Source organism: Hyla sarda, chromosome 10 (assembly GCF_029499605.1).
Source record: "Hyla sarda isolate aHylSar1 chromosome 10, aHylSar1.hap1, whole genome shotgun sequence".
NCBI lineage: Eukaryota > Metazoa > Chordata > Amphibia > Anura > Hylidae > Hyla > Hyla sarda.
The window spans coordinates 4,628,671-4,649,483 of NC_079198.1; the positions used below are offsets into that span (position 1 = coordinate 4,628,671).

General features: G+C 49.9%; 1 protein-coding gene across 2 annotated transcripts; it reads right to left on the bottom strand.

The window, feature by feature from the left end:
* Window positions 1-4,380: 4,380 nt before the first annotated feature.
* On the bottom strand, window positions 4,381-19,228 carry SH2D5 (SH2 domain containing 5). Of its 2 annotated transcripts, XM_056543583.1 has the most exons (10): window positions 18,737-19,228; window positions 15,750-15,844; window positions 12,410-12,490; window positions 11,480-11,554; window positions 10,071-10,217; window positions 9,723-9,950; window positions 8,200-8,359; window positions 7,345-7,429; window positions 6,011-6,170; window positions 4,381-5,922 (listed from the first exon to the last, which is right to left on the bottom strand). In XM_056543583.1, exons 2-10 carry the CDS (start codon window positions 15,819-15,821, stop codon window positions 5,665-5,667), a joined length of 1,266 nt encoding a protein of 421 aa, XP_056399558.1. In that variant the 5' UTR covers window positions 15,822-15,844; window positions 18,737-19,228; the 3' UTR covers window positions 4,381-5,664. The 2 variants fall into 2 exon arrangements, with proteins under 2 accessions (XP_056399558.1, XP_056399560.1); XM_056543585.1 differs by lacking the exons at window positions 12,410-12,490; window positions 15,750-15,844; window positions 18,737-19,228 and adding an exon at window positions 11,641-11,817.
* Between the last annotated feature and the right edge of the window lie 1,585 nt (window positions 19,229-20,813).

A 20,813-nucleotide genomic window follows, 5' to 3' on the forward strand; every position in this document is an offset into this window, starting at 1 on the left:
TGTCGGGTGTCGGGGCTCCACCAGGACTAAGAGTATTGAGGTGAAGTATAAACAGTATATATACAGCCTACAGGAGGCGGGGGAGTCTCATAGAGACATCTACATAGAACAGATACCATACTACACTCACCCTCACTGCCCACTCACTGTGCACTCACCCTCACTGCCCACTCACTGTGCACTCACCCCCCACTGCCCACTCACCATCACTGCCCACTCACTGTGCACTCACCCTCACTGCCCACTCACCCCCCACTGCCCACTCACCCTCACTGCCCACTCACTGTGCACTCACCCTCACCGCCCACTCACTGTACACTCACCCTCACTGCCCACTTCACCATCACCGCCCACTCACTGTACACTCACCCTCACTGCCCACTTCACCATCACTGCCCACTCACTGTGCACTCACCCTCACTGCGCACTCACCCTCACTGCCCACTCACCGTCTCACAGTCCCTGTCCTCTGGAGTGAGTTGGAGCCACAATGCGCACGATCTCACCACTAACCTCTGGGCCTCTCAGTGTTGGAGCAGAGATGGAAATAATCCGGAATAAATCACAGAATGAAGTTTTGGTTCTGAAATGACAGTGAAATAATTTAGTCACCAAATGGATGTGGTGAGAATTGGCGCCGCGCTCTGGGGCCTTCGTCACTTCTGCATGATAAATGATCCGGAGGGGTCGTTCTGATCGTTCCTCAGATGTTTACAATGATCGGGAGTAAATGGTCCGGGCCACCCCCTGGTTTGGGTTTAGTCGTTATTATTTCTAGGGCACCGCTGGGTATAATGTGTGTGAACAGGTGACTTGTAGTTGGTGTATATGTCGCGGTCCCTCAAGTAGTCCCGGTATATGGTACTTGGCACGATTACTCTCACGGCTCCTCCGTACACTGGTCCCAAAACCAAGATGAATCCCCATAGTGGGCATTGGCCCCTGTATTGGATTTCTGAGCCTCCAAGGGCCCTATGTGAACCTAGCTTAAAGGGGAACTTTTTATTTTTTTTAATGAACTGGTGCCAGAGAGTTAAACAGATTTGTAAATTACTTCTGTTAAAAAGTATCCTTCCAGTACTTATCAGCTGCTGTATGCTAAGGAGGAAATTCTTTTCTTTTTGTATTTCTTTTTTGTCTTGTCCACAGTGCTCTCTGCTGACACCTGATGCCCGTATCAGGAACTGTCCAGAGCAGGAGAGGTTTGCAATGGGGATTTTCTCCTCCTCTGGACAGTTCCTGATACGGACAGAGGTGTCAGCAGAGAGCACTGTGGACAAGACAAAAAAGAAACTCAAAAAGAAAACAATTTCCTCCGTAGCATACAGCTGCTAATAAGTACTGGAAGGGTAAAGATTTTTTAATAGAAGTAATTTACAAATCTGTTTAACTTTCTGGCACCAGTTGATTAAAAAAAAAAAAAAAAAAAAAGTTTTCCACCGGAGTACCCCTTTAAGGAGCTTCATGAAATTGGCACTTTCAGGGTAGATGGTATCGGTACTTGATAACCCAGTGCAGACTGGGACTGATGGGCACTTTACCCTCCGCTACACCATGTGCCCAACCCAGCTTGAGGGTCAATAGAGAGGGGGGAGGCAGCTGGGACTACTACTTCTTCCTTATAAGAGAGTGTTTCCCAACTTATGGCCCGCAAGCTGTTGCAAAACTCCAGCTTCTAGCATAGAGTTTTCCAACCAGTGTGCCTCCAGCTGTTGCAAAACTACAACTCCCAGCATGCCTGGACAGCCGTTGGTCCTTGAGAAGGCTTTCAGTGACCGGAGAGGTGGAGCATGGCAGCACAAGGAAGATCCCCATCACACTGTGTTTCTGCTGCTCTCACAAGTGTTTCTCAACCAGGGTGCCTCCAGCTGTTGCAAAACTACAACTCCTAGCAAGCCCGGACAGCCGTTGGCTGTCCGGGCATGCTGGGAGTTGTAGTTTTGCAACAGCTGAAGGCCTACAGTTTAAAGAACTAGGCTCTACCCAATGACCCATCTGGTATATCCAAACATGCTGGGAGTTGTAGTTTTGCAACAGCTGAAGGCACACCGTTTAAAGACCTAGGCCCTACCTGATGACCTGTCTGGTCAAGTTGGTATATCCGGGCATGCTGGGAGTTGTAGTTTTGCACCACTTGAAGGCCCACAGGTTGAAGAACGAGGCCCTACCCAAAGACCCGTCTGGTCAAGTTGGTAGATCAGTGGCATGCTAAGAGTTGTAGCGTTGCAACAGCTGGAGGCACACTGGTTGGCAAGCACTGTCCTAGTATGTCCTGACAGCTGGAGAACTGCAGATTGCGAAACACAAGTGAGCGGAGGAGATGGGGTGCGAAGTGTGAACCCGGAGGAGATGGGGTGCGAAGTGTGAACCCGGAGGAGATGGGGTGCGAAGTGTGAACCCGGAGGAGATGGGGTGTGAAGTGTGAACCCGGAGGAGATGGGGTGTGAAGTGTGAACCCGGAGGAGATGGGGTGTGAAGTGTGAACCCGGAGGAGATGGGGTGTGAAGTGTGAACCCGGAGAAGATGGGGAGTGAAGTGTGAACCTGGAGGAGATGGGGTGTGAACCCGGAGGAGATGGGGTGCGAAGTGTGAACCCGGAGGAGATGGGGTGTGAAGTGTGAACCCGGAGGAGATGGGGTGTGAACCCGGAGGAGATGGGGTGCGAAGTGTGAACCCGGAGGAGATGGGGTGCGAAGTGTGAACCCGGAGGAGATGGGGTGCGAAGTGTGAACCCGGAGGAGATGGGGTGCGAAGTGTGAACCCGGAGGAGATGGGGTGCGAAGTGTGAACCCGGAGGAGATGGGGTGCGAAGTGTGAACCCGGAGGAGATGGGGTGTGAAGTGTGAACCCGGAGGAGATGGGGTGTGAAGTGTGAACCCGGAGGAGATGGGGTGTGAAGTGTGAACCCGGAGGAGATGGGGAGTGAAGTGTGAACCTGGAGGAGATGGGGTGTGAACCCGGAGGAGATGGGGTGCGAAGTGTGAACCCGGAGGAGATGGGGTGTGAAGTGTGAACCCGGAGGAGATGGGGTGTGAACCCGGAGGAGATGGGGTGCGAAGTGTGAACCCGGAGGAGATGGGGTGTGAACCCGGAGGAGATGGGGTGCGAAGTGTGAACCCGGAGGAGATGGGGTGTGAAGTGTGAACCCGGAGGAGATGGGGTGTGAAGTGTGAACCCGGAGGAGATGGGGTGTGTAGTGTGAACCCGGAGGAGATGGGGTGCGAAGTGTGGACCCGGAGGAGATGGGGAGTGAAGTGTGAACCTGGAGGAGATGGGGTGTGAAGTGTGAACCCGGAGGAGATGGGGTGTGAAGTGTGAACCCGGAGGAGATGGGGTGTGAAGTGTGAACCCGGAGGAGATGGGGTGTGAAGTGCGAACCCGGAGGAGATGGGGTGTGAACCCAGAGGAGATGGGGTGTGAAGTGTGAACCCGGAGGAGATGGGGTGTGAACCCAGAGGAGATGGGGTGTGAAGTGTGAACCCGGAGGAGATGGGGTGTGAAGTGCGAACCCGGAGGAGATGGGGTGTGAAGTGCGAACCCGGAGGAGATGGGGTGTGAAGTGCGAACCCGGAGGAGATGGGGTGTGAAGTGCGAACCCGGAGGAGATGGGGTGTGAAGTGCGAACCCGGAGGAGATGGGGTGTGAAGTGCGAACCCGGAGGAGATGGGGTGTGAAGTGCGAACCCGGAGGAGATGGGGAGTGAAGTGCGAACCCGGAGGAGATGGGGAGTGAAGTGTGAACCCGGAGGAGATGGGGAGTGAAGTGTGAACCCGGAGGAGATGGGGAGTGAAGTGTGAACCCGGAGGAGATGGGGAGTGAAGTGTGAACCCGGAGGAGATGGGGAGTGAAGTGTGAACCCGGAGGAGATGGGGAGTGAAGTGTGAACCCGGAGGAGATGGGGAGTGAAGTGTGAACCCGGAGGAGATGGGGAGCGAAGTGTGAACCCGGAGGAGATGGGGAGTGAACCCGGAGGAGATGGGGAGTGAAGTGTGAACCCGGAGGAGATGGGGTGTGAAGTGTGAACCCGGAGGAGATGAGGTGTGAAGTGTGAACCCGGAGGAGATGGAGTGAACCCGGAGGAGATGGGGTGTGAAGTGTGAACCCGAAGGAGATGGGGAGTGAAGTGTGAACCCGAAGGAGATGGGGAGTGAACCCGGAGGAGATGGGGAGCGAAGTGTGAACCCGAAGGAGATGGGGAGTGAACCCGGAGGAGATGGGGAGCGAAGTGTGAACCCGGAGGAGATGGGGAGTGAAGTGTGAACCCGGAGGAGATGGGGAGTGAAGTGTGAACCCGGAGGAGATGGGGTGAACCCGGAGGAGATGGGGAGCGAAGTGTGAACCCGGAGGAGATGGGGAGTGAAGTGTGAACCAGCACCAGCAGGAAGTGACACACACTGTGTAAAAAATATATTTATTTACTGCAATAAATTAAAGCCGACAACATAGACAGAGGACAGGTAAACCAGAAGTGTATGTGGGGGCATCGCTCTCACTGCCCCAGACACGGTCACTATGGGGTCAGCCGTCCATATGGTGCCCTGACCTGGTGAAGATGGTAAATGCCATCACTTCTCACCTACAGAAACATCTATAAGGGGTCCATCTATTGAGAATGAGGTCTGGCCTTCTTGCATTGAGGGGGTGGGACGTGACGTCATGAGGGGGTGGGGCTATGATGTCACGCGCTCTTGGCGCCGGCTCTAAGCGTTCGGATCATTTTATTCCAAACGCTGAGCAGTGGGGTACCCCTTTAAGGCTTGACAGGGAGTGAGCAAGCTCTTTGCCCCTATTGGTTGGAGACCATGTGGGGAGGAGCTGTTTTACGCTTACACGGCCAAGATGCTGTAACGTTGTTCAAGAGAGGCGTGGCATTGCGGACCCCCCCCCCCCCCCCACGCCTCCCCAGCTGTGAATAAAAGCAGTTTTTACATAAAGCCAACGGTTACACAATAAAAGGTACGTCTCCATTACTGTGCATTCACACCACGTTTTTTCAGTACAGTTCCCGTATACGTTATCAATTTGAAAACCGCACAGAACCGTATTGAAAACCGTATGCATTGACTCTCCACTGAAAACTGTATGCCGAACTATGCATCCAGTTGTGTACGTTTTGCATCCTGTACGGTTTTGTCAGTTTTTTTCCCCCATACACAAAACCGTATTGAAACGTATACTTTTTTTAAACATGGGAGTCAATGGGAACCGTACAGAATCGTATGTGCGTTCGGTTCCATCAGGTTTTCACCATACAGTTTTTTACTTTGCACAGTTTTTTTCAAACAAGTGAAACTTTATTCATAATGGAGTGAAAAGTTAAAAACGTATACTTTTTTCTTTAAAAACTGATGCAACCGGACATTATTTTTCAAACCGTATACGGATTAAAATTTGTACACGTTTTGATACAGTTTAGTCAGGTTTTGAGGAATCAGTTTTCCATCAAAAACCTGATACGGGAACTGTATTGCAAAAACGCGGTGTGAACCCGGCCTTACAGTACTGGATTATACTCTTGACTGGGCACCACCTGTCACAGCGTCTTACTATCCGGACCACAGCGCAGCTTACTCCTCCTGTTTGTGTGAACTGATCCCCACAGTCCGTAGTGCCGGCTTCAGCTGTTTTTACCTCTGGCCTATAGTCTATGTTGGAGACGTCATGTTAGATATGATATATAGTCTGCGCGGGCTCGCGGGCTGAGTCTGTGTGCGTCGCCTGCTCCTCTGTCTTGGCCGACTCTTCTAGCTCAGGCTCCGGCGTGGCTTCATTCTGTGTAAGGGGCCGCTGAATGGTCTTCACATCTTGTGCTTCATAACATGGATTAACCCGACCTTGAGCCAACTGGAAGAAAAGACTGCTGTCCGCGCCAGAGTGATGGGCCACCAAGGCTGCCAGGCTGGGGAATTCCTGCGGGAGATGCTGAGGAGAGAAAAAACCCATTCAGATCCGGGACAAGACTCGTCAGGTCCATTGTTGGATCCACCCAGTGGCTCTACGGATAACCTACCTCAAAGTAGTACTTGTGCTGTGCTGTTTTGTAGATCTTGTATGGGATGACTCCGCACTGAGTGCTCATGTGCAGGGTAAGCTGACCCGCACGATCCGGGTCTGGCTGGAGCAGGAACGCGCCTATACGATCGTTCTTCAAAAGACAGATGGAGTTGTCTCTGCAAAATATATGATGTTAGAGCGCAGAAGACTGCGGCGCACAGAGCAGCGGGGACATCCTGGTCATCTTGTTGTTACTACATTCACACTATGGAATCTCAACCTGGGCGGAGATTCCACCTGCAGCCAGTGGCATTGAAATCCATCTGACCATGCAGACCTGCGCCATCAAAATCCATCAGACCACACAGACCTGCACCAAAACAATCCATCAGACCACGCAGACCTGCGCCAAAAAATCCATCAGACCACGCAGACCTGCGCCATCGAAATCCATCAGACCACGCAGACCTGTGCCATATAAATCCATCAGACCACACAGACCTGCGCCATTGAAATCCATCAGACCGCACAGACCTGCGCCATCGAAATCCATGAGACCATGCAGACCTGCGCCATCAAAATCCATCAGACCACCTATACCTGCACCAAAACAATCCATCAGACCATGCAGATCTGCGCCAAAAAATCCATCAGACCACGCAGACCTGCGCCATCGAAATCCATCAGACTACGCAGACCTGCGCCATCGAAATCCATCAGACCACACAGACCTGCGCCATCGAAATCCATCAGACCATGCAGAACTGCTACATCAAAATCCATCAGACCACCTAGACCTGCACTGTTGTAATCCATCAGACCACACAGACCCGTGCCATCAAAATCCATCAGACCACACAGACCTGCGCCATCGAAATCCATCAGACCATGCAGAACTGCTACATCAAAATCCATCAGACCACACAGACCTGCGACATCGAAATCCATCAGACCATGCAGAACTGCGACATCGAAATCCATCAGACCATGCAGAACTGCGCCATCGAAATCCATCAGACCACCTAGACCTGCACTGTTGTAATCCATCAGACCACACAGACCCGTGCCATCAAAATCCATCAGACCCCGCAGACCTGCGCCATCACCATATGATAGATTTCCGCCTAAAGAACAAATACAGAATTATAATTTTTTGCTGCAGAGATTCTGCAACCTGCATGGTACAGAGGAATCCATGTTAAAGTCAATTGGAGGCTGCTGCACTTGAATTTTTGAGCAGAATTTCCCCGCTCCGAAATTCCCTAGTGTGAATGTACCCTTATACTAGCAGATCGTGCCCCGTACATAGAATTATATGAGGATAAGACTTCGATATCTCAGCTTCCGCACCTTTGGACTCCAGCACAGAACCAAACGGCGTCCAGCAAAACCTCCAACTTCTCCGAGAGCTCCATCACGGCACCAGCACATCTGTCTGGGGAAGAAAATGGAGACTAGTAAAGTACAGAGCATCGTCTGGACCCCACACTCCTAACCACAGACAAGATATAATGGTTCGGTTATGTTTCTTTATTATCTAAAGCAGTGTTTCCTAACCAGGGTGCCTCAGGCTGTTGCAAAACTACAACTCTCAGCATGCCCGAATCTACCAACTTGACCTGTGGGTCATCGGGTAGGGCCTAGGTCTCCAAACTGTGGGCCTTCAGCTGTTGCAAAACTACAACTCTCAGCATGCCCAAATCTACCAACTTGACCTGCGGGTCATCGGGTAGGGCCTAGGTTGGTCTCTAAACTGTGGGCCTTCAGCTGTTGCAAAACTACAACTCTCAGCATGCCCAAATCTACCAACTTGACCTGCGGGTCATCGGGTAGGGCCTAGGTCTCCAAACTGTGGGCCTTCAGCTGTTGCAAAACTACAACTCCCAGCATGCCCAGATCTACCAACTAGACCTGACAGGTCATCGGCTAAGGGCCTAGGTCTTCAAACTGTTGCAAAACTACAACTCCCAGCATGCCCAGATCGACCAACCAGACCTGACAGGTCATCGGCTAAGGGCCTAGGTCTTCAAACTGTTGCAAAACTACAACTCCCAGCATGCCCGGACAGCCGTTGGCTGTCCGGGCATGCTGGGAGTTGTAGTTTTGCAACAGCTGGAGACACACTGGTTGGGAAACACTGATCTAAAGGTCCATTGTAGAACCCTTCCTCATATTCCTGGTAAGAAGACTGGCAATGCCTCCTACCTTCTGCTCCCCTCTCCTGGGCACGATGGTCAGACTTGGGGAAGCGATACGCCCCAGAGCGAAGGACTTTGCTGCGAATGGCCTTTTTACGGACCAGAGTGGGCGAACAATACGGAGACTCCACGGCTGAGCTTCTTGTCGGATCAGGTGGAGATTCACTCTGAGGAAGAAAACCTTCTGTTTATGAAGTTGGGAAACTTAAAGGGGTACTCCGCACCCCTAGACATCTTATCCCCTATCCAAAGGATAGGGGATAACATGTCAGATCGCCGGGGTCCCGCTGCTGGGGACCCCCGGGATCTCTGCTTCTGCACCCGCCTGTACGGCTTCCACCTCACACCGGCAACGCTGGAGGCTTCGGAGCCCGACCACAATGGCGGACGAGCGGGATGTCACGACTCCGCCCCGTGTGACGTAATGCTCCGCCCCCTCAATGCAAGTCTATGGGAGGTCCGTCACGCCCCCTCCCATAGACTTGCATTGAGGGGGCACACGGGGCGTGACGTCACACGGGGCGGAGTCGTGACATCACGCTCGTCCGCCATTGTGGTCGGGCTCCGAAGCCTCCAGCGTTGCCGGTGTGAGGTGGAAGCCGTAGAGGCAGGTGCAGAAGCCGAGATTCCGGGGGTCCCCAGCAGTGGGACCCCGGCGATCTGACATCTTATCCCCTATCCTTTGGATAGGGGATAAGATGTCTAGGGGTGCAGAGTACCCCTTTAAACAATTTGTCACTTTTGGAAGAAATACTGTATACCAGTGACCTGCAAAATTATCAACCTTGAGCTGTAGCAAAACTACAACTTCCAGCATGCCCGAATCTACCAATGGGTCATCGGGTATGGGCCTAGGTCTTCAAACTGGTGGAAGTTGTCGTTTTGCAACAGCTGGAGGTCCACAGTTTGGAGACCACTGAAATATATAAAAAATTCTACATTCCGTTGTCTTATAGATGTTTGCCTTCAGCTGTTGCAAAACTACAACTCCCAGCATGCCTGGCTCTACTAACTTGACCAGACGGGTCTTTGGGTAGGGCCAAGGTCTTCAAACTGTGTGCCTTCAGCTGTTGCAAAACTACAACTCCCAGCGTGACCGGGTATACCAACTTGACCAGACGGGTCTTTGGGTAGGGCCTAGGTCTTAAAATTGTGGGCCTTCAGCTGTTGCAAAACTACAACTCCCAGCATGCCCGGATATACCAACTTGACCAGACGGGTCTTTGGGTAGGGCCTAGGTCTTAAAATTGTGGGCCTTCAGCTGTTGCAAAACTACAACTCCCAGAATGACCGGATATACCAACTTGACCAGACGGGTCTTTGGGTAGGGCCTAGGTCTTAAAAATGTGGGCCTTCAGCTGTTGCAAAACTACAACTCCCAGCATGCCCGGACAGCCGTTGGCTGTCCGGGCATGCCGGGAGTTGTAGTTTTGCAACAGCTGGAGGTACCCCGGTTGGGAAACACTGGCTTATGTGGAGGCCGCAGACACACAGATTGACTTTCATGAAGTTCGGGTGATGGGGTCTTACTTGGCCGCTGCCATTCTCCACCTCTCCGGTCACTGGAAGCCTTCTAAAGGACACCAAGGCATTCACATTCTGAGACACCTCTTCAGGGTCGAGCGGCTCCCTGACAATCACATCGCGGATCCCCTTTGCCCTTTTGCTTGTAGACGCCGTCTGGTCACCGGACTCGGGATGCGCCGCCAGGTACTGGAGCTGGAAGGAGCGGCACAGCAGCAGGTTCAGCACCTGAGCCTGCGCAGAGAGAGAGACTGATTTATTGGTCAGGACGCTTTGTACACGACAACGCTGCTCGGCCCGTCCACACAGAACGGCTCAATATAATGCGCCATTATTGAGGGGTCTTGGCATCACCTCGCTGGGCTGGCTGCCTACAAACAGGTGGCAATACAGGTGATCTGCTTGGTCATGTGGGTTACGTGACACAAAGGCAAACTGACTATCCTCCATCCTGCATGTGGTGTACTGGATCCTCCGAAGAGCATGGGCCATGAGCAGCGCCTGTAAGAAGGGGACGAGAAAACAGCATTGATGGGGCGGTATTATGGGCACCCGATAGGTTGTCAACAGGGCTGTAATCAGGGACACTGATTATGGGGGCAGCAGTACCCGGGATTTAGGAAAACAAATACTTAAAGGGGTACTCCGCCCCTAGACATCTTATCCCCTATGTCTGGATAGGGGATAAGATGTCTGATTGCGGGGGTCCCCCGTGATCTCAGGTGCGGCACCCCAGACATCCGGTGCACGGAGCGAACTTCGGATGGCTGCCGGATGACTGTCGATGTGGGGTGGAGGCTCATGCCCAGCTCGTGACGCCCCCTCCCATAGACTTGCATTGAGGGGCAAGGCCGTGACGTCACGAGCCACCGGCTATGAAGCCGACGATCTAAACGAATGCCGGGTGCAGCACGGAGATCTCGGGGTCCCCAGCAGCAGGATCCCTGCAATCAGACATCCTATCCTCTATCCTTTGGATAGGGGATAAGATGACTAGGGGCGGAGTACCCCTTTAAAGATGTCCGATTAAAAAAAAAAATTTAAAAAAATGAGAATGCTGCAAAAGCATATAGCACTGTCTGCCCCATTTCTCAAACCACCCAAAAAAACGTGTGTTTTGGGGATCTTAGTCCTGTACTTCCTGGCATTTCGGGAATATGTTGCTTTCCCTCAGCTCTTGATCATAGTCTCCCCCCCCCCCCCACGCTGCCTACCTTCCACCCACAGCACTTCTGCAAGTTCACCACCCAGAGCTGCTGCAGAACATCTCATTTCATAGAAGACAAACAAACAATCAATGAGGTTGCAGCACCTGCTGTATTCATTCCCTGTCTGCTGTAACCACACCTCAACCTTCCCTAAATGGCCCAGTATGTGTGTGTGTGTGTGTATATATATATATATATATATATATATATATATATAGACAGGGAGATAGTGACACAGCTGTAGAGACTGGTTAGAGGTGATGACATCACTTAGAGAACGGGGCTAAAGCTGAGAGACAAGATCCAGCCGCCATGCCTCATGAGAAAGCACAGGATAATGAGTTGTCTCAAGAGAGAGAGTGAGGAGTCAGAGAGATTTTAAGACAACACCAAACTGACATTGAGAGAACTACACAACTTCCTGTTAGAGGAGAGTGAGGAGCCAGGGAGCTGCTGACCAAGACCAATCCTGTACAATCAGTGATAACACTATATTAATAAGTAAAATATCTTATTTCAATACATTTTTGGAGCAGACATTGTGATGTTTTTTACCTCTCCGTCTGCATCGTACATCTTTACTCCCTGAATGCAGAACTTCAGGATCACGGCTCTTCTTCTAGGACAGTCCTGACGGGGAAAATAAATATCAGATTCTGTTAGTGTGTGACATCTGCTGTGCGGAGATCAAACTAAAGGAGATTTATTGTACTCACTGTAAAATCTCTTTTTCAGGCCTTCAATGGGGGACACCAATACTGATGGTATATGCTCTTGCCACTAGGAGGCGCTGACACTAAGGAAAAAAATAAAGTTGGCTCCTCCCTGGCAGGATATACCCGCCCAATGGAAGTGAGGTCATCAGTTTTGTCACAAAGCAGTAGGAGAAGCCAACAAGGACATATGTCCGAAAGACCCTAGAAAGGAATCCTAAAAAACCCAAGAACTGGAAAAGAGCATCCGGGCAAAAATGAAGAAATGGGTGGGTGCGGTGTCTCCCAATGAAGGCTACGAGAAAGAGATTTTATGGTCAAAGGACGAGACCGTCCTGTAAAGAGACTCTAAACCTCCGGTCCGAAGAGAGAGACAAGAAAAAGTCTACTAGGAAGCCAGATGGACCGAAACCATCCCGGAAGGAGGTAGGAAAGCAACAACCAGACAGAGGGCTAGCCCTGACACTAAGCCGATGACCTCACTTCCAGTGGGCGGGTCTATCCTGCCAGGGAGGAGCCAACCTTTTCATTTTTTTCATTAGTGTTAGCGCCTCCTAGTGGCAAGAGCATACACCCATCAGTAACGGTGTCACCCAATGAAGAGCGACCGAGTAGATAAGATCAGGCAGTAAAAATTCAACATGCCCGATCCTTCTCTCCCCTGACAACATCTATCTGGAAACCATCATACACGTCACATGGTCAGTCGGCTCTGCTGAGATCAGAGAGGTCGCCCAACACGTCTACGGATTTATCATCAGGTTTTACTGACCTTAAGGACGCGCATCTGCTCCTCTATAATCCACACTCTCCTCCTAGAGTCCGACTCCATCACTGCGAATGAGCCAACGTACTGGGAGATAGAACAATGAGGAAATGTCAGCAGAATAGTGAGTGCAGCTCTGGAGTATAATACAGGATAAGTAATGTAATGTATGTACACAGTGACCTCACCAGCAGAATAGTGAGTACAGCTCTGGGGTATAATACAGGATATAACTCCGGATCAGTACAGGATAAGTAATGTAATGCATGTACACAGTGATCTCACCAGCAGAATAGTGACTACAGCTCTGGAGTATAATACAGGATATAACTCAGGGTCAGTACAGGATAAGTAATGTAATGTATGTACACAGTGATCCCACCAGCAGAATAGTGAGTGCAGCTCTGGAGTATAATACAGGATATAACTCAGGATCAGTACAGGATAAGTAATGTAATGTATATACACAGTGACCTCACCAGCAGAATAGTGACTACAGCTCTGGAGTATAATACAGGATATAACTCAGGATCAGTACAGAATAAGCAATGTAATGTATGTACACAGTGACCTCACCAGCAGAATAGTGACTACAGCTCTGGAGAATAATACAGGATATAACTCAGGATCAGTACAGGATAAGTAATGTAATGTATGTACACAGTGACCCCACCAGCAGAATAGTGAGTACAGCTCTGGAGTATAATACAGGATAGAACTCAGGATCAGTACAGGATAAGTAATGTAATGTATATACACAGTGACCTCACCAGCAGAATAGTGAGTACAGCTCTGTAGTATAATACAGGATATAACTCAGGATCAGTACAGGATAAGTAATGTAATGTACGTACACAGTGACCTCACCAGCAGAATAGTGACTACAGCTCTGGAGAATAATACAGGATATAACTCAGGATCAGTACAGGATAAGTAATGTAATGTATGTACACAGTGACCTCACCAGCAGAATAGTGAGTGCAGCTCTGGAGTATAATACAGGATATAACTCAGGATCAGTACAGGATAAGTAATGTAATGTATGTACACAGTGACCTCACCAGCAGAATAGTGAGTGCAGCTCTGGGGTATAATACAGGATATAACTCAGGATCAGTACAGGATAAGTAATGTAATGTATGTACACAGTGACCTCACCAGCAGAATAGTGAGTACAGCTCTGGGGTATAATACAGGAAATAACTCAGGATCAGTACAGGATAAGTAATGTAATGTATGTACACAGTGACCCCACCAGCAGAATAGTGAGTACAGCTCTGGAGTATAATACAGGATAGAACTCAGGATCAGTACAGGATAAGTAATGTAATGTATATACACAGTGACCTCACCAGCAGAATAGTGAGTACAGCTCTGTAGTATAATACAGGATATAACTCAGGATCAGTACAGGATAAGTAATGTAATGTATGTACACAGTGACCTCACCAGCAGAATAGTGAGTACAGCTCTGGAGTATAATACAGGATATAACTCAGGATCAGTACAGGATAAGTAATGTATGTACACAGTGACCTCACCAGCAGAATAGTGAGTACAGCTCTGGAGTATAATACAGGATATAACTCAGGATCAGTACAGGATAAGTAATGTAATGTATGTACACAGTGACCTGACCAGCAGAATAGTGAGTAAAGCTCTGGAGTATAATACAGGATATGTAATGAAGAGATGGAGTGTAATGGAGAGACAGGTGTGTAATGAAGAGACAGGAAGAGTGTAATGAAGAGACGGGGGGTAATGGAGATAAGGTTTGTAATAAGGAGACGGGGGATGTAATGGAGAGACAGGAGGAGTGTAATGAAGAGACGGAGAGTGTAATGAAGAGACGGAGTGTAATGAAGAGATAAGGTGTGTAATGAAGAGACGGGGTATGTAATGAAGAGACGTGGTGTAATGGAGAGACGGGTGTGTAATGAAGAGACAGGAAGAGTGTAATGAAGAGACGGGGGATGTAATGAAAAGACATGGAGAATGTAATAAAGAGACATGGGAAGTGTAATGAAGAGACGGGGATGTAATGACAAGACATTGAGAGTGTAATGAAGAGGAGGTGTAATGGAGAGACAGGGGTGTGTAATGAAGAGACAGGGTATGTAATGAAGAGACGGAGTGTAATGGAGAGACAGAGGTGTGTAATGAAGAGACGGGTGTGTAATGAAGAGATGGGTGTGTAATGAAGAGACGGGTGTGTAATGAAGAGATGGGTGTGTAATGAAGAGATGGGTGTGTAATGAAGAGATGGGTGTGTAATGAAGAGACGGGTGTGTAATGAAGAGATGGGTGTGTAATGAAGAGACGGCGATGTAATGACAAGACATGGAGAGTGTAATGAAGAGGAGGTGTAAGGGGCGAGACGGGTGTGTAATGAAGAGATAAGGTGTGTAATGGAGGGACAGGGTGTAATGGAGGGACAGGGGTGTGTAATGAAAAGACAGGAGGGTGTAATGAAGAGGCAGGGGATATAACAGACATGGCAGTGTAATGAAGACATAGGTGTGTAATGAACAGAATGAAGGGGGTGGATGTAATGAAGAGACCACCAGTGTCTGGATTATGGACAATAAAGCTGTGAGGTTCTCCTGCTTGTGGATCAGATAATCTATACTGGAGTCTGTCTGGAGACGGTTTACCATGTGTCTTCGAGTGCACCTAAGTGGCATATACAGCAGTCGCTGATCTCTCAACAAGAGGGACACTACCCAAAAGAAGCCTCTGAGAGCCTTTTTATCCGAAAATTTCTATCTGGGAGTATTATTATTTGTGTCAGTGAGTTTATTATCCTGTTGAAATACTTTTCAGGATGAGACATTGCTGATTCTATGTTCGTCTCCCTTCGCTACATACTGAGGGAGAGACATTCTTCTGAACATGGGTTTCCAGGAGACAATGCCCTTTGGGCCTGTGGGGAGGAGGAGATCACACATGAGGCTCCTCTAGAGGATCTCATCCTAGCAACCTCCTGCAATCCCTATACAGCAGTGGTCTCAAAGTGTGGCCCTCCAGATGTTGCAAAACATCAACTCCCAGCATGCCCGGACAGCCAAAAGCCTGTCTGTCTTCCCCAGAGGATCCACTCTGGCCCTGAAATGCAAATCAAGGCCTTTGTGCAGTGGTCTTCAAACTGCAGTCCTCCAGAAGTTGCAAAACTTCAACTCCCAGCATGCCCGGACAGCCGTTGGCTGTCCGGGCATGCTGGGAGTTGAAATTTTGCAACATCTGGAGGGCCACAGTTTGAGACCGCTGCTATACAGTGTGTGAAGAACAGGCAATGTATATAACAGCATTATCCTCATATCTGCTCACACTGAACATGTTTACCCACCTCTGTAAACTTGGTTATGACCCGAGTCCCTGGACACGTTCCCCCTGAGGACGCCTGATTTGTCTTCTTCATGTCTTACTCCGCTTTAAGTAACTCTGTAAGGGAGAAGCGCAGTAGGTTACATTGAGTTGTAGAGCATGTCTCCCTGAAATGCACAAACCTTCTTTATGCAATTCCCTTCTAATATGACCGCCATTACATGCCCCGCCAAACTACTTCACGTATAGTGCTGCAGGATTACCCATGACCTCAGAATGTGAACTGTGCCGTAAGATGATGTCCTGTATTGGAGGTGCAGAGGTGTCAGGACCAATAGAGTCTCTTCCACCTGGTGCTATATATATGATGTGGATATAATTCCACCTCACCCCGGTCACCTGAGGACCACGCTGTGAGGGGGCGACCACGCTGTGAGGAGGCGACCACGCTGTGAGGGGGGCGGGCACGCTGTGAGGGGGGCGGGGGCGGGCACGCTGTGAGGGGGGCGGGCACGCTGTGAGGGGGGCGGGGGCGGGCACGCTGTGAGGGGGGCGGGCACGCTGTGAGGGGGAGGCCATGCTGTGAGGGGGCGGCCAAGCTGTGAGCGACGACCATGTTGTGAGGGGCTACCACGCTGTGAGGGGCGGCCACGCTGTGAGCGACGACTGCGCTGTGAGTGGTGACCGCGCTGTGAGCGGTGACCGTGCTGTGAGCGACGACCGTGCTGTGAGCGGCGACCGTGCTGTGAGCGGCGACCACGTTGTGAGCGGCGACCACGCTGTGACTGGCGTTGTGAGCGACGACCACGCTGTGAGCGGCGACCACGCTGTGAGTGGCGACCGTGCTGTGAGCGGTGACCGTGCTGTGAGCGGTGACCGTGCTGTGAGCGGTGACCACGATGTGAGTGGCGACCACGCTGTGAGTGGCGACCACGCTGTGAGTGGTGACCACGCTGTGAGAGGTGACCACGCTGTGAGCGGCGACCACGCTGTGAGCGGCGACCACGCTGTGAGTGGTGACCGTGCTGTGATCGGTGACCATGCTTCTGTTCCCCTACCTGTAGGAGCGTCTCTGTGCCGGTCTGGGTGCAGCAGTATGGAGCTGTCAGATTAGCTGTGGATTACTCACGATTACATGCAGGTTCGCAGTGTCTGCAGTCACGTACACCCCGCGGAGGAGCCCATCCTCGTCTGGGACTTTTTATTACTTGATTTTTTTTTTTTATGGAGAAGGAAGTGTCCGTGGTCTCTCCACACCCACAGCCCCATAACAATAACTGCTGGGCTTATGGTTTGGATTGTGGATCATGTGACTATATTAAGAAATATACATTGCACGTCTATAGTGGACGCTGTATACACCGCACGTCTATAGTGGACGCTGTATACACCGCACGTCTATAGTGGACGCTGTATACACCGCACGTCTATAGTGGACGCTGTATACACCGCACGTCTATAGTGGACGCTGTATACACCGCACGTCTATAGTGGACGCTGTATACACCGCACGTCTATAGTGGACGCTGTATACACCGCACGTCTATAGTGGACGCTGTATACACCGCACGTCTATAGTGGACGCTGTATACACCGCACGTCTATAGTGGACGCTGTATACACCGCACGTCTATAGTGGACGCTGTATACACCGCACGTCTATAGTGGACGCTGTATACACCGCACGTCTATAGTGGACGCTGTATACACCGCACGTCTATAGTGGACGCTGTATACACCGCACGTCTATAGTGGACGCTGTATACACCGCACGTCTATAGTGGACGCTGTATACACCGCACGTCTATAGTGGACGCTGTATACACCGCACGTCTATAGTGGACGCTGTATACACCGCACGTCTATAGTGGACGCTGTATACACCGCACGTCTATAGTGGACGCTGTATACACCGCACGTCTATAGTGGACGCTGTATACACCGCACGTCTATAGTGGACGCTGTATACACCGCACGTCTATAGTGGACGCTGTATACACCGCACGTCTATAGTGGACGCTGTATACACCGCACGTCTATAGTGGACGCTGTATACACCGCACGTCTATAGTGGACGCTGTATACACCGCACGTCTATAGTGGACGCTGTATACACCGCACGTCTATAGTGGACGCTGTATACACCGCACGTCTATAGTGGACGCTGTATACACCGCACGTCTATAGTGGACGCTGTATACACCGCACGTCTATAGTGGACGCTGTATACACCGCACGTCTATAGTGGACGCTGTATACACCGCACGTCTATAGTGGACGCTGTATACACCGCACGTCTATAGTGGACGCTGTATACACCGCACGTCTATAGTGGACGCTGTATACACCGCACGTCTATAGTGGACGCTGTATACACCGCACGTCTATAGTGGACGCTGTATACACCGCACGTCTATAGTGGACGCTGTATACACCGCACGTCTATAGTGGACGCTGTATACACCGCACGTCTATAGTGGACGCTGTATACACCGCACGTCTATAGTGGACGCTGTATACACCGCACGTCTATAGTGGACGCTGTATACACCGCACGTCTATAGTGGACGCTGTATACACCGCACGTCTATAGTGGACGCTGTATACACCGCACGTCTATAGTGGACGCTGTATACACCGCACGTCTATAGTGGACGCTGTATACACCGCACGTCTATAGTGGACGCTGTATACACCGCACGTCTATAGTGGACGCTGTATACACCGCACGTCTATAGTGGACGCTGTATACACTGCACGTCTATAGTGGACGCTGTATATACTGCACGTCTATAGTGGCCGCTGTATATACTACCATCTACCTTGATAACACTGTATATACTTTACATCTACCCTGGACACTGATAACTGTATATACTGTACATGGACCCTGGACACTGTATATACTGTACATGGACACTGATAACACTGTATATACTGTACATGTACCCTGTGTATATACTGCACATCTACCCTGGACACTGTATATACTGCACAGCTAGGATTTACCTGGAGTCTTTCTGGAGATCAGACTGGAGGATCCTGGAGCGGCTTCTCCTCGGTGTTCATCCCTCCCCTCCTCAGGTGTGTTGTTATATACCCCTCCCAGGTGTATACGGGGCAGGGCTCAGGAAGTGTTATACAGAGGATATAGCGGCTGTATTATCTACTGTCAGTACAGATCTCTGCCCTCCGGGGAAATTCCTGACACGCGCAGCATGCTGCACATAACTGAGGCGCGCACATCACATGGAGCCCACGCGTCCCCCACCTACTACGGCCTTACATTAAGTTTGGAACAACCCCAACGTGCAAGATCCAATGGTGAGTAACCAAGGGCTCCCTGTCTAGGGCAATAAATAGGTAATAAACATTAGGGTGAGGTCAAAGGTCAAGTCCGTAATACCCTGTGATGCTACCGCTAAACCTACGGAGCTATGTAAATAGTGGAGAGGCCACAGGGAGGAGATTTATCAAAACCCATCCAGTGGAAACATTGCCCTGTTGCCCATAGCAACCAATCAGATCGTTGCTTTCATTTCTCAGAGGCCTTTTCAAAAATGAAAGTGATCTGATTGGTTGCTATGGGCAACAGGGCAATTTTTCCTCCGAACATTTTTTGATAAATCTCCCCCACAGTGCTTGCGCCCCCTACTGCTGTTTATTAAACTTTGCAGCAGAAAGATGGCGCCACAACCCAACTGCTAGACCCGTTTCCCACCCAGAGGCCCTCCAGCTGTTGCAAAACTACAACTCCCAGCATGCCCGGACAGCCGAAGGCTGTCCGGGCATGCTGGAAGTTGTAGTTTTACAACTGTTTGGGAAACAAAGTAGAACATTGGACATTACAGGGCCATTTAAAGGGGTACTCCGGTGGAAAACTTTTATTTTTATTTTTTTTTATCAACTGGTGCCAGAAAGTTAAACAGATTTGTAAATTACTTCTATTAAAAAAAAATCTTAATCCTTTCAGTACTTATTAGCTGCTGAATACTACAGAGGAAATGGTTTTCTTTTTGGAACACAGAGCTCTCTGCTGAGATCACGAGTACAGTGCTCTCTGCTGACATCTCTGTCCCTTTTAGGAACTGTCCAGAGCAGCATATGATTTCTATGGGGATTTTCTCCTACTCTGGAAAAGTTCTTAAAATGGACAGAGATGTCAGCAGAGAGCACTGTGCTCGTGATCTCAGCAGAGAGCTCTGTGTTCCAAAAAGAAAAGAATTTCCTCTGTAGTATTCAGCAGCTAATAAGTACTGGAAGGATTAAGATTTTTTTTAATAGAAGTCATTTACAAATCTGTTTAACTTTCTGGCACCAGTTCATTTTATTTATATATAAAAAAAATAAAAAAATTATACATACATATATAAAATATACACATTATATAAATAAAAAAGGGGGGTTCCACCAGAGTACCCCTTTAACAGCTACACCATGTGAAAAGGCACAAAGGCCGGCATTTCTCATCGTGTTAACCCTTTTTTTCTGACTATATACGGCGCCTTTTGTTTACATATTTCAGCTGATTTTGGAGGTGCGATCCACTGATTTTGGCAATACATATGATATGGACGGGTTTTATGAACTGCGCCTTTTTGTGAAAAGGCACAAAAAAGGTGCAAAGCCACTGAAAGGTCTCTAAAACTACACCAGCCTGGGCGGTATTACCGGTTCATACCGAATAGTTTTTTGTTTCACGATCAGAATTTTTCATATACCGCAATAACAGTTAGGAGGCGGCTGCTGCGGGCGGGCGGTCAGGCACCCCACCCTCCGAGTACATTCACCAATCACTCACCAGGGTGGGGCTGCTGCTCCTCCTTACTGTCTCCTCCCGCCACCGCCATTCATTTCTCCGCTCAGCCTGCCCTGGCCCATTTCACAAGGTAAAAATGTCAAATCTTCTGGAGCGCACACTCTGCACTATCCTGCGCCCCCGGCGGTCAGCGATCCTCCCATCTGTGGCTGAAGTCTGCTCTGCACTGCTATACACATGGGGGGGGGGGGGTAATGTGCAGACAAGGGTGCAATGCTCTGCACATACCCCCATGTGTATAGAACAAACATTTTTCCCCATTTAACT